Genomic DNA, 13,424 nt, shown 5'->3' on the forward strand with positions numbered 1-13,424 from the left:
GAGAGAGAGAGAGAGAGAGAGAGAGAGAGAGAGAGAAATGAGACAACGGCATACAATCTTTGTGTAATTAGACGCTATCGGGAAGCGCATTTAGAGTATAATATAATTAATATACCACAATATACTATAAATAAAAATCACATTGAGTTACTATGGTTAAAAGAATGAAGCTTTTGTAAGCTAAAACTTTTGTTACTTATACCGCGTATCGATTGCTTGAAAGAATCAGTGTCGCCATCGGCTGGTCGACTGGTGGAATTATACACGTCGCCACATCGGTATAGTTGAAGATCTGACAACTTTTTATTGGGTTATAATATACATCAGTTATTTTAAATTTTATATTTAATGTGACGCGTATAAAAAAAAAACAATTAAGAGAAATAACTTTCTCCTTACAATTATAATATTTCAATTTTCCATGACAGAAGCATGAAGAATGAGAAGAATCTTTAAATGTATCTTAAGAAATTACTAATTACTGAATATTGAATATGTGAAGCTCGCAATGTAATTGCAGAAAGGTAAATAGAAGAAAACTTTATTAGGAAATGCAACATGTTCTGATTGCATTTTGCTATTATAGATGATAATCTCGAGTAGAGGAAATTTCTTTGCAAGAACATTCGCATATCCATTCCATTTGATTTTCAAATTTAAAAAAAGATATTTCGAATCGAAGGCATGCGATCAGGAAGCACAGTTGACGCAGACGAGTATCTTCGTACAAGAAGGTGCGCGTATACAAGAAGTTCCTTTAATAGTCAAGAAAATCACCAGCATCGATGCTCTCCTCAACAAACAAAACCTGAGAACCGTTGTACCTTCAAATAAACCCAAGAAACCCGCGATATGTCGTAAGGACAATATATCTCATTCTGTCAACACGAGTGTGATGAAAAATGGGCCTTTAAAACATACTATTAGTGTAGAGACTAATGAAGGTACGGCGATTCTTTACTGCTCTGATATTGAGCGTTTGAAAAACACAGACGTGGAACAGGTTCTGAATGCGATAAACTCGGGGAACACTGATAAAAGAGTTTATTCCTCGCTGGAGAACAAGATCGCTAATGAGATAAATTGCCGGATAGCGCTCCAAAGTTTGAGGAAGATGATAGAATTGGAAAGCGGATGGAACCGATACCGAAAAACCTCGTCGAACGCTCAACCATCTGCAGAGGCCGTCAATAGAGACATCATTTTGCAACAACTTGTAAGTCTGATTGTCAAAAGCCAAGACAGCGAGACGATATTACAAGGACTAAAGGCGTTAAAGAGAGATAGATTTAGCCCTTCGAGAAATATTTATAAGGACCGGATGTGCAACGAAGTCATGATTAGAGCCACGGACGGCGAGCTTAGCATGTCGCAGTTAATCAGAGCGGTGAGAATTCTAGTTAATTATGGAAACTCCAAGTACAGAAACTGTATAGACATGTTGTGGGTAGGTCTGGCGTGTAGGGAACAGGATATTAAACCGGATCTACTGGTTCCGTTATTCAGATCGCTGAAATATTTCCAACGAAGTAAAAATATGGTACAGATTATTTTGGAAAAGAAACTATCGGAGCAGTGGTTAAAGTTGACCGGTTTGCAGATGGCAAGTATTCTGAACTGTCTGTACGGAAAAGAGTCGTCGCAAGACTGTCTATCGAGTGCTAGTAAATGGGCAAACGTGAGTATGACCACTTCTACCGAGAAAGATCTCGTCAATTTTATTGGCAGTTTGCACACGAAAAAATATGTCGATGAAAGTATAGAACAAGCGTTGGCGAGATACGTAACGAGCAAAGGCACCGAGATGAAAGATCCTCATTTAATCGCTTCCATCATGGATTACTGCAAAGATTTACGAATTCGAAATCCATACGTTCTCGCTGAATGTGGAAAATATTTCATAAGACATGGAATGCAAATTTCGCCTACGTTATTGTCCCCCATTCTCGCGCCATTTGGATTATTGAGTTTACAACCACCGGATCCGACTGAGTTTTGGAAGATGTTCGACAAGGTGATGTCTGCAAGATTCTCAGATTTGAAGCTAAACGACGCTTTAGACATTCTTCTGTCTTGCACATATCTAGAAAAATATCCCATTAAGCTTTTGGATAAAGTCTTTAGTTCGTATCTTATGAACAGACTGCAAACGCAAAAGGACGTGCCTGTCGTCAATCGGTTGAAAAACAAATTGAAATTATTCGACGCGACTATGTCGTTGGAATGTAAAGATTATCGTGGCAGTCCGATTAATCTAGACAGTAACACGAAGTCATTAAGTTTAGATATGAGAATCAGAGGTATTACTAATAATATATACAAACCACTGGCGCACTTGGTAGGCGGTGAGCACAAGTTAAGCAGGAGTGTGGTTTTGAGCAGGCTACCCCTCATAAACTTTTATATTTTGGATATTCTTGTACATCCGCTTTTAAAGTCAATGCCGGTGTTCAATTTAAATCTACATAAAAAGAGAAACGTCAATACTGCGATTCTAATCTATTTGCCCGAATATTATTGCTGGAATACACGGTTCTTAATAGGGCCACAGGTAATGAGAAAACGTCAAGTTAGAAAATTGGGTTTCCGAGTTGCACATTTAGATTACGCCAAGTTGACAGAACTTGTAGATCAAGACGACAAATTGCTATCCTATTTGTCACAAAGTCTGGACACTGCCGAAGATGCTTTATAAATCGTTTCTCGTGTGACAGATGTATTTTACGGATGTAAAAATTTACAGACGAAACTGTAGTGTGAAAAGCAATGTAACTACATATTTTTTAAATAATAATAATAATAAAGCATTGTATTCTAAATGGAATAGACGTTTACAAAAAATTTGTAGTTATTTTTTTAAATCAACATATTTTTGTAGCTCTGTGAATTCTTCTTTTTGTTTCATACAGCCGGGTGATAAAGTCTCCTCAAGAAATTGAAGTATTGCGGTATGTGTGCAAGATAAGTTCGGAGGCTCACAAAACTGTAATGCGCTCTATGCGCCCTGGGATTCCGGAATATAAAGCAGAGGCTTGGTTTTTGAATTATGTATACGCTGTGGGAGGATGCAGGCATGTATCTTACACGTGCATCTGCGGATCCGGACATAATTCCTCTATATTGCACTATGGTCATGCCGGTGCGCCGAATAGTAAAGTCATACAAGATGGAGATATGTGGTAAGATTTTAGTTGCAGCTGATCTAGCTATTCGTTACAATTTTCTTATATGTATATTGCATGTTTGGGTAACGCGTTCTCCTATCTGTCACGTAGCTTGTTCGACATGGGCGGTAATTACTGTGGATACGCAGCTGATATTACGTGCAGTTTTCCGGCCAACGGAAAATTCACCGAGGATCAAAAACTGATCTACAACGCGGTGCTGAAAGCACGCGATGCGGTAATCGCGACTGCGAAGCCAGGAGTCGCTTGGACCGATATGCATCTCTTGGCGAATAAAGTCATGTTGACGTCGTTGAAGAAAGGTGGATTACTAGTGGGCGATGTCGAAGATATGATAAAAGCTGGTCTAAACGAAGTATTTCAGCCTCATGGACTGGGTCATTTGCTGGGACTGGATGTGCACGATGTTGGTGGATATCTGCCTGGTCATCCTGAACGCTCGAAGGACGCAGGGGTGAGAAAATTGAGAACCGCGCGGACATTGCTCGCCGGAATGGTTCTCACGGTGGAACCAGGCTGTTATTTTATAGACTGCGTAAGTGTAGAGATAATTGGCGAATAATTTTTACACAAACTTTAGAACCAGTTTTATCGGATATTTAGAGTAATTTTTATTACAGTTGCTCGACGCAGCTCTTGCTGATCCGATCCAGTCGACGTTCCTTGTGCCAGAACAGTTGCGGAGATTCTGTGGTTTTGGTGGCGTCAGGATCGAGGATGACGTCCTCATAACGGAAACTGGAGTTGAAAATATGACGGATGTTCCACGCACGTAAGTTCATTTTCAGCATGCTTATTTACTATTTTCTATTATTTTAAAAGTAAACTATTTTACAATTTTATATTTCAGAGTTGAAGAAATAGAAAACTTCATGCAGAGTTGATTAATTGAGAAGAAAAATTCGAAAATTTTGAGATATAAAAAAGTGAAAAGTTGAACAAATTGCTTATTAACTATTTGCAATCGTGATAAAAAGACATATATTCATATAATTTCTTATCAGATTTTTACGTGTATATATATTTGTATCGATTTATACGTAAATGTAACGAATAAAGCAAGAAACTGAGATGCCATAATGTAACGTTACACCACGACATTATGGTATGTCGTTAAATCGATATTTCTGCGGCTATCGAGTAACAAGATTTTTCAAGCAAGATTTTTCAAACCCACGCGTTCGCACGTGCAAGACTTTCTCACGCTAATGCCTTAGTAGACTAGAACAGGTAGGTTTAAGATCATTGGTAAAAGTCATTTATTCTTCACCTGAGTTACGTCTATTTCGGAGTAGCCTTGGCGACTTCTGATGGTGGAATTGAAAGCACTTTCAACTTAGAGACACGTTAGTGTCACGAGCCGGGAGATTAGAGCTTAATTCGATGCACGTGGATACTTTTTTATCGCTTAAGAGTTATGTGACCGACGTGTACGTTTGCACGTGCTGCTACATATTGTGATCGACACGCCAAACGTCAAATCAAGCAGCATCTGCCGCGTATTGCAGTCGTACATCTTAAATTTCACAAGAGCAACATAATATCGCACAGCCAACGTCAACGAACCGAGAGTTTCCGCTCGCTAAAAAAAATCGCGAAGTGCTAAAACGCTCTCGCGTCTCCAATTTCGCGCGCGACGGAAGATAAATTTGCGCTGCATTCCCTCAGATAAACAATTAATGAAGAAGGCATTGACGTCAAGACACTTTATCACCGTTCACAAAAGGTTTCGGTGAAAATATCGTAGAAAGCGAAGGAGAAAGCGGGACATGAATGACGAAGAATTGCGTCGTTCCCACGACTGCGTGTGTAAAAATAAAGCACTGGCCCCTGGGCGGACATTATACCACAATTAGATCGTGTATAGGTCTGAAAATACGCTATCGGCTGATCTCGCCTACGAGATGTTAAACTACTCGCAGTATATATTTATACATTTCAATTTGAAGTCCCTTTAATTTTGCGCGATCCTACGACTGGGTCAGCTCGTGGAGGTTACTCGTTTTTCGCAGAGAAGTCGGGACCCCAAGGGAAATCCGCGGTTTATCGGTCGTCGGCGATTACCGTCGGGACCTGCATCTCGACGCCAATAGAACTGACATGGTTGGTTTACAAGCACGTGTTACAAGAATATGCGTTTGACGTAACACGCCAGCATGTCACACGCCGCAGGCGGGGTACGTTCACCGTAGAGATCCTATAACGGGGTTATAATAGAGTCTGGTCACGAGATGACAAACATTTTATAATATTAGCTCGTCGTTTTTGTCAACTTCAATAAGTTAGAATGAATATGTATATAGTATATCTATATATATATATATATATATATATAAAACGAGACAGTAGTTGATTTTCGATATGAGACACAGATGACACAGTAATACAGTAGATTACATCTTTGTTGTTTGCCAATATTAAACAAAGATGACATGATCACTGTGTCGTTTGATATATCGCTTGAAGGATACATATACCTAGAAAGTATTATATATATACCCTTCTTCCTTATTTTGGACAAAATTGTTCGTGGCTGGACTTTGTTGTAGGAATCTCTGGTTCACTGGAAAAAAGAAATCCCGGTGCACGCGCACCGTAAACTTATCACAATGTCGTAGTGTCAATGATACGCGTCGCGACGCTCATCGATCGCGCGATCGAAACGAAAGAGCGCAGACGCACTCGACAGCTCGCGGCATTGAGCTCTTTTTTTCTTTCTTGACGGAACGTCTTTTTCCACTTCGTTTGATGAGATCCGCTCTCGCTCTAGAGATCATTCTCAAACTGCTTGATGTTATAATAATAATTACGATTATAATAATGAGTGTGCCAGGCTCTTATAAAAAATTTTTTTTTTAAAGAACAATTTTGCTGAAATATCTAAAAATTTACATAAAAATTTAAAAATAATTTTGTTATGAAAATAATAAATAGAACGTTCAACTGATTGTGCTACAATGCCAATACTTTTTGGAGCTTTATTCCTTATATTTGAGACTCTTCTGTAATTTTGATGGTCCAACAAAATTACTTTTAGATCTGTAATATCTAATTTTTAGGTACTTTAGCAAAGTCGTTCTTTCCGTGATATCTAATGCATTAAAGGAGAGAGAATTCCGAAAGTTTAAATTAGATTCGAATCGGCGAAATGACCCTTATTCACGACTCTGCTGAATGGTCATTATTATCGGAAATAGATTTTCGGATAAACGGAGAAGGCACTAAGAGGCTCCATTATCTTTGCTCGATACGTGTCATTTTCTTCTCGAATGGACCAGAATCATTCGCGCAAAGTAAAGGTTTCCCATCGTTCAGACCGAGCGATAAAAAATGTTGTCACCAGAAAAAATTGTGGAGACCGTCCTATACACGTACTTAAATTCATAATATCAAATTATATCCAATTTGAGATACTTTTAATCATTTCTATGGTACTGCTTCCACTTGTTACGTCGTTAATTTAATTAAAACAATGGAGTTGATCGATTTAGCTCAAGAATAAAGTGTGTAGATATTAAATTTTACTCAAATTCATTATTTATTAAGTGCTATATGGGTATTGTTTACGTTGAAATTAACTACACAGAAATGGATTGATTTACATGTTGACACACATGGAATATATTAAAAAGTAATAAAACGGTATTTATAACTCAAGGGGGATTGGGTTACCATTGCTCCTTTAATAGCTATTCATGTAGACGTCTTTAAGAGGTGTTTCTCGAACACCTTATCGTTTGATCAACTTGAACAGTAGCGCGACTGAGGGGGGAATTGGTACCTCCCTGCGAATCAACTTGTGGATTCGCGCGCTACCAACTTGGTGCTCCAGAGAGACAGACGGAGATGGATAAAGGAGGCACTCGGATAAGAATAGGAGCGCGATAGGCAACGCGGCAAGCAGCCGTGAAAGTCGGCTTCTCCAACACGCATGCCTGACGCCGCGCCGTCGCCATCGTCGTCGCCATCGACGTCCGCCTTCATATCGACGAGCAGCCGTGCGAGCCGCTCGCGACGCTGCCAGCAAGCCAGTGGCCCTACGACCGTCGGAACAAATCCCTCTGCGTCGTGCCGACGACGAGGATGCGCAGGGTTGAAGGAGGAAATAGCGGACAACAAGAAAGGAAAAACTACCGGCGCGACGGCGAAACCGGAGGCGCATCCGCTTATTTCGCCGTTATTCAGGAGGAGGGAGGGGGGGAGGACAGCGTGACCTGGGCTCACCACGTGTCTTTTGCTTTGACGTTGCATTTGGCGATACGCCCGACATGCGTCCGCAACACGATCACCTGCCTCGATCTCTTGTTCGGCGAGCGTCGCGATGTCACCCGCGAATAATTAAAGCTACTGTTGCGGAAGGAGGGAAGGTGCAGGCCGGCAGGGAAGAGAGAAGAAGTATGCTCGTGACCCGCGAGATGTGAACTCATGGGGACTCGGGTAGTAACAAGATCATCGTCGTCGAAGAGATCATGACGTCGTTGCGCAGTTAGGGAGCGGTCGGATCAGATGAAATGCGCTTCGCTTTTCTGATACCGCGGAAGGGACGAAACGGGAAATTGCGGTCGTGATACTGTCGTGCCCGAGAGAGAGAGAGAGAGAGAGAGAGAGAGAGCGCGGCAGGAAGTACGTGCTGCACGCGTGCGATTTCATTGTCGTCTTCCCGCGATAGCGAGAGAGAGGAGAGGAGGAACGCACGCGTGTCCGCGCAATCACGCGCACCGTGATTTATTTCGGCACGCGGTAATTTCGGGGCTCCGAGAGCGAGCACGAGGAGGCAGCGGACTTCGGAGGAGGGGATGCGGTTGGACGGCACTCGCGCCGCGAGTAAAAGAGAGGCCGCCGCGGGATAGAGCGAGAGTAAAGCCCGCGCCGCTTGCGTCAGTGGGGCACGCTGCGAGAAAACGGTCGCATTCGCGAGCTGCGCTGGCGGATCATTCGCGTAATAAACCACGACCGCGAATGTTGGAAGGATCGTAGAGATAAGTAACGGATATTCCGCGGATAGATATGCGGGTTCCGGTTCAGATAGACGCGTATCTGATGTTTGCGTGTGCGTGTATACGTGCGTATATTCGAACAGGACGGAGTAAAAGTACGCGCTCCAATTTCGGAGGCGTGACTCCAAGCGAATGTAAGAGATTCGACTTGTAGGTAGACGGATTATTAAATTATTGAAATTGCGATCGTGACGTTGTTGCCTTTATCATTGACGTAAATGAGGTTTATCACTCAGCGAAGAAAAGATATTGCACAGCGACGAACTGCTCTCTCTCTCTCGTTTATCCTACCAAGTCGTGGAATGATGCTTTCGAATATTGTTGCGAATAAGTGATAAAACTCTTGAAAAATACCAATTACTAGTGACGCGAAAACTCCAAGTTGTACAAATTGACGAGATAAGAAAAGATTTCACAGATCAGTACAGAATGTTATACATTTCGTAAAAAACAAAATACAGAACACCCGCTAATTAAATACAGTGTAATAATGAAGATCAGGTTTTAATTCTCTCAGATTGAGCACGTTTACGAAATTACTGAAGAAAACTTCCTTTTGCCGCGTGCGGTGGCAAGTTTCGTATAGAAGAATTTGCCGAGAGGTGAAAGAGCGGATTGATGCAGACGACGGTCTGAAATTTACTCTGCAATACATACAGTGGAATAATCCACAGCTGTAAAGACGAAGAAATCAGCTGCGATAAGAATCGTCGGGTATTATCTAATCGCGGAATCGTTCACCCGCGTACCACCGTACTTTAATCGGCACGGTGAACGCATGTCACAGGATTGGTTCCGTCGAAATCTGTCGACGTCGCGATCGACAGTACAATCTGTCTGCGCGCAAAAAAACGAAGGATCATTCGACTCGATCGCGAGTTATAGAATCTTCTAAGCCGCGATCTTTTTCACGCGAATTGAAGGACAGTGCAACGAAGCAACTTATAAAATAGAGGGTAGTGTTCACCAATCGTGATCGTTTGCAACGATCGGAAAGAGTCCGATGATTAGGCGAATGTTGTCGCGAAGTAATCTCTAATTTCGTTTGGATTTCATGGCTGCGCTATGATTAGAGTCCAGCTTGGCGCAATTAAAAGGTAGAAGCCTATAGAAAGAAAGAAGAGGAAACAAAGTTCTGTCTTCATCACCGAGTGCACGAGGATCGTCCGGCGAGAGGAAAGACAAGTTCCTTGTGACAGATTTTCTCGAGCGGCTTCTTGGATTTAAACTTCGGAAGAGCCGATATCCGGTGTATATACACACGTAGATTAAGCGAAGGTGGAGGAGATACGAGAGGGCAAACGACAGGCGTACGATAATCCCGCCTGAACTCGCGACTAGTAGTCATCGATCGACCACGAGACGCCGTGCGCCGCGACGCCCTCTTCTCGCCTTTCTGCCAGTTGTCCCCACCTGTCCCTGTCTTGTCCTGTCCTCGGTGTTGTGCCAAACATTTACGTCGGAAACACACGCCTGGCGCGCTCTTTCCTTGTCCCTTTCTTGCCCTCTATCTTCCCCCTCTCTCTTCCCATTCCTCACCTCCGTTCTCTCTCTCTCTCTCTCCCTCTCTTCCCCCCCCCCCCCCCCCCATGCCTCCTTTGCAGATCCTATCTCCTCCGGTATAAACTGTATAGTCCGCCTGAGTAATCCTACTGCCAAATAGACGGGCGTGGGTCACGTTCCTCCCGCGCCGAACGGTGCACCGCGGTGGCTTTGACATCGCCGCCGGCACACGAGGTGTTGTCGCCGATGCCGTAGGTGGGAATCAGTACGTCGGCGTCTATCGCGGCGTGCGGACCTCGACGATGTGTCGCAGCGCGTTTCAACGTGCGCGCAAAAAAACAAACGACTGAGCTTGGCGCGCGTCGAGGCAAAACGTTTTTCCAAATTAATCTCGGAGTACCTCCCCGGGGTTCATTGAAGTGCTTGTCCCAATTGATCCATCTTTCTCGCAATGGTGACCAATGCTGATCCCGAAACGCTAAAATGCGTGCGTACCCTTTGAATCATCAGACAATTTAATCTCTAGTGAAAGAGAAAACGCGCGTGTGGTGGATTTGGCGATAAAATTCGACGCTTCGTTTTGACACGCAACAATTATCCCAGCTGATAGATATTAGAAAAAATACATCGCTACGCGACGTGGAGGAACAAAGAGTTTCCCCTCGTTGTAGACACGCGCGACAGGGATTATTGGTCCGCGAAGGCGTCGCGGAAACAAGCGAGAAAGTTCAGGCAGAAAAACAGACGGCACGTAAAATCCTCTATCCGATCGGGTCGGCGATACAGTCATCGTATCTCATGTCGATGCAATTAGAACAAGAAGATACAACAAGAACACCGCATACCTCGCTACAACGTAGATTATTCATTTGAGGGCGTATTTTTGCCTCGTTCTTCAGCCTCTATATTAACTCCGATTAGAACTTCAGTCAGTCTTCTAACGAGGACTTCTAAGAGTCTGCCTACAAATCGCACAATGTTTTGCTTCCAAGCTCCCTTCACGCGATCGCGTGGCGTTACGTCCACCGCATCGCTATCGAAGAGCAAGTCGTCGCTGTCGAAGAGTAAGACCTCGTTGTCGAATGCGATCCCATCGCCCACATCCGCCAAGACATCCAACGTGAGCGAGCGCAACCGACGTGGCTCCGAGGCGACCAGCGAGGGCTCCAACTCTTCCATCAAATACATCGATCAGGTCTCGCTGTCCGGCGGTAGCAGCACGGAAACATTACCGGGTATCCGTGCTGATTACCTCGATCTTGAACCTTTATCGCCTGGAGCGGACGTTTTGACTTTGCCTAACGATATAATGGTCGTTTTAAACGGCAACGATACCAACGACGGACAGTTTCTGCAGGACGAGACTCAGACTACGCGTTCTCTGTCGTCGCCGAAGAAGTCGAATAACAACAGCAGCAGTTGGCGTCGCAAGCTCATGCTGCGTCTTCGTTCCAACGATTCCTCGAACTTGAACAATGGCGAAATACGCTCTTGTTCGACGTCTCCTTCACCCGCGAGCGAATCGATAGCGGAGTCCCCGTCTTCATTGAGGAATCCTCGTGCAGACGAGGGACGACAAAGTGACAATACCACAGCGACGACCGTCTCGTCGCCGTCGGTTCTGATCGACGTGATCGACGACAGCTCTCAGGTAGCTGCTGCCTCTGTCGAATCTCTGGAAAATGGCTTCAGCGAGCCCGAAGAAGAGAATAACAACGAAGAGGATGAGGAGGAGGCCTCTCCGGAGACTGAGACCGAGGAGGGCTTATCTTCACCGTCCAGTCCAGCAGCCGCGTCGTCCACCGTCGGTCTGGCTACTTCCGCGGCACCACCTTATTACGACTTTCTGTCGGTAAACGGCGGTACCATGCGGCAGGAGACCACCAGTACCAGCTCGCCGCAACTATCGTCTGGCGCGAGTTTGCATTCCAGCGAGTCACCGCCCGCCGACACCTGCAACTCCTATAGCGAGGAGCGCCACAGCAGTCCGGCTATGGACTCGATGAAGCCCGAGAGCCTCGACACGTCTGGGTGCCTGCCAGCTGCGAGATCTTGTCCGAATCTCGAGCGGCAAAGCGCTGGTCGCTCATCAACCAGCGGCTCGTTGAGCGCGAGTCCAAGTCCGGGACTGACCGGGCCTCGTTTCAAGCCTCTTGAGGAAGGCGACATACAAATGTGCTACCTGAATCACACTGAAACCCTCGTGAAAAAGATCCTGTCCAGCAAGTTCCTAAGACGCTGGGAGACCCACCATCTCTATCTCAATGACGCTTGTTTATCCTCCAAAACGGTGAGTGTGATGTAAATGTATTACTTTATTGCGCGTTTGCACTGACATTTCCACGTGATGTAAAATCTCTTGAAACTCGACTTTTCGAGTGCCACGAAATTAGAAGAAGAGTATCTAAAATTATTTAAAAAAATCACAGATTCGTAAGTCTACTTATAAACCTATGATTTCAACCTATCAGAAATTGATATATTTATTATATTATTATTTTAATAAGTCTATAGATTTATATAAGTCTATATGATTGAAATAATTTTAACAGTGTACGTTCTACTATTTAAATTTTTTGTCTGCTATGGCCCTGTGACTGACATTAAAGACGAGTGTCCTGAAACTCCGCTGAAAATCTTTACTCTTGACTTAGGTCGCTACCGAGCTTGTTACGTTACCGCGCGTAGGCGTGCTGGTGTATCCATCTGTCCATTGTATTATTATCCGGATTACTAGTTACTATGGTAATCTACGAACGATAATATAATATGATTGCAGCTACTCGAGAGTAAATCCTGTCGTCTAACTTTGTCTCCTAATAGGATTATTGTACTTTGCGATCGACAAATCGATTTGAAATAAATGCGAAATGTAATTAGAGAACTACCGCTGCGAGAAACGGTTAAAGAATTTAGTTATTTCTCAGCTACAAAAAGACTCGAAACAACTCTGATGGCTTCCAAGGACGACGCGAGTGGTTTAAACTGTTTATTTTGGAAGTGATAGGCAAGTTTGGAGATGACGAATTTAGCTGGTATACAATCTCACGTGTCGCGTCGTATCCATTTTTCCGTCTCATAATGCGATTTGTTCGGTTGCCTTTCGCGTAAAGAACGCATTTATCGTAGTTTGTTATGTAAACTCGCAAGGAAAAGTATTCATACTTCATCATCGCGATTCGCAGTGACTTCTTTAACACGGAGATTCTGTGATTGAGAGGCCAAGCCCGCGAAAATCATTTAGCTGCTACCGTCTTTTATATTATATTTACATTTCAATTCGAATAAATCACGTTATTTCTCCCATTCTCTCTTCGCCACGTAAATTTATTATGCTTATAAATATTTATCAATAGAAATACTGACCCATTCATTAATTTCAATCGTCAAATTGTATGTAACTATTTGAGAGTAAATCCGCTGTTGTCCAACTTCGTCTCTCAATAGGATTATTGTAGTCTATGATTGACAAATCTATTTTAGATGAATGTATAGCGATGTATAATTAGAAATTTTTATTTGTTATTTATAAAAAATATACTTTCTCCTTTCTTTCACCTTTCGTTTTTATTTATTTCTTATAATGCTTGAAATTAACTTTAAATTTTTTAGAGTGAATTCATTCTTTTGAGATTTACTTCAAAAAAATTAGAGAATTTGTTTCGAGCATTACGAGAAATGAAGGGAAAAAGAAAAGTGAAACAAGGGAATGAATATTTTTTATAAATATAATTAACTA

At 43.1% G+C, this 13,424-nt stretch overlaps 2 protein-coding genes across 4 annotated transcripts in view; both read left to right on the forward strand.

Annotated features, from left to right (window-relative positions):
* Positions 1–4,313, forward strand: part of Dip-C (dipeptidase C) — a 22,093-nt gene extending 17,780 nt beyond the window's left edge. For 2 of the 3 annotated variants that reach the window (XM_018547691.1, XM_018547693.1), the window contains exons 6-9: positions 2,910–3,179; positions 3,276–3,720; positions 3,806–3,957; positions 4,036–4,313. In XM_018547691.1, the coding sequence (XP_018403193.1) occupies positions 2,910–3,179; positions 3,276–3,720; positions 3,806–3,957; positions 4,036–4,069 (901 nt within the window). In that variant the 3' untranslated portion in view covers positions 4,070–4,313. Of the gene's footprint in view, positions 1–2,909; positions 3,180–3,275; positions 3,721–3,788; positions 3,958–4,035 lie in introns of all 3 variants that reach the window. The other variant, XM_018547692.1, reaches the window with a different exon arrangement.
* A 6,277-nt stretch (positions 4,314–10,590) lies between these two features.
* The window catches only part of LOC108780098 (C-Maf-inducing protein), a 31,584-nt gene continuing 28,750 nt past the window's right edge, over positions 10,591–13,424 (forward strand). Inside the window, exon 1 of the mRNA XM_018547690.1 lies at positions 10,591–11,975. Within this exon, the coding sequence (XP_018403192.1) occupies positions 10,662–11,975 (1,314 nt within the window). The 5' untranslated portion in view covers positions 10,591–10,661. The remainder of the gene's footprint in view (positions 11,976–13,424) is intronic.

Source organism: Cyphomyrmex costatus, unplaced genomic scaffold (genome assembly GCF_001594065.2).
Source record: "Cyphomyrmex costatus isolate MS0001 unplaced genomic scaffold, Ccosl1.0 scaffold67, whole genome shotgun sequence".
In the NCBI taxonomy this organism is placed as follows: Eukaryota; Metazoa; Arthropoda; class Insecta; order Hymenoptera; family Formicidae; genus Cyphomyrmex; species Cyphomyrmex costatus.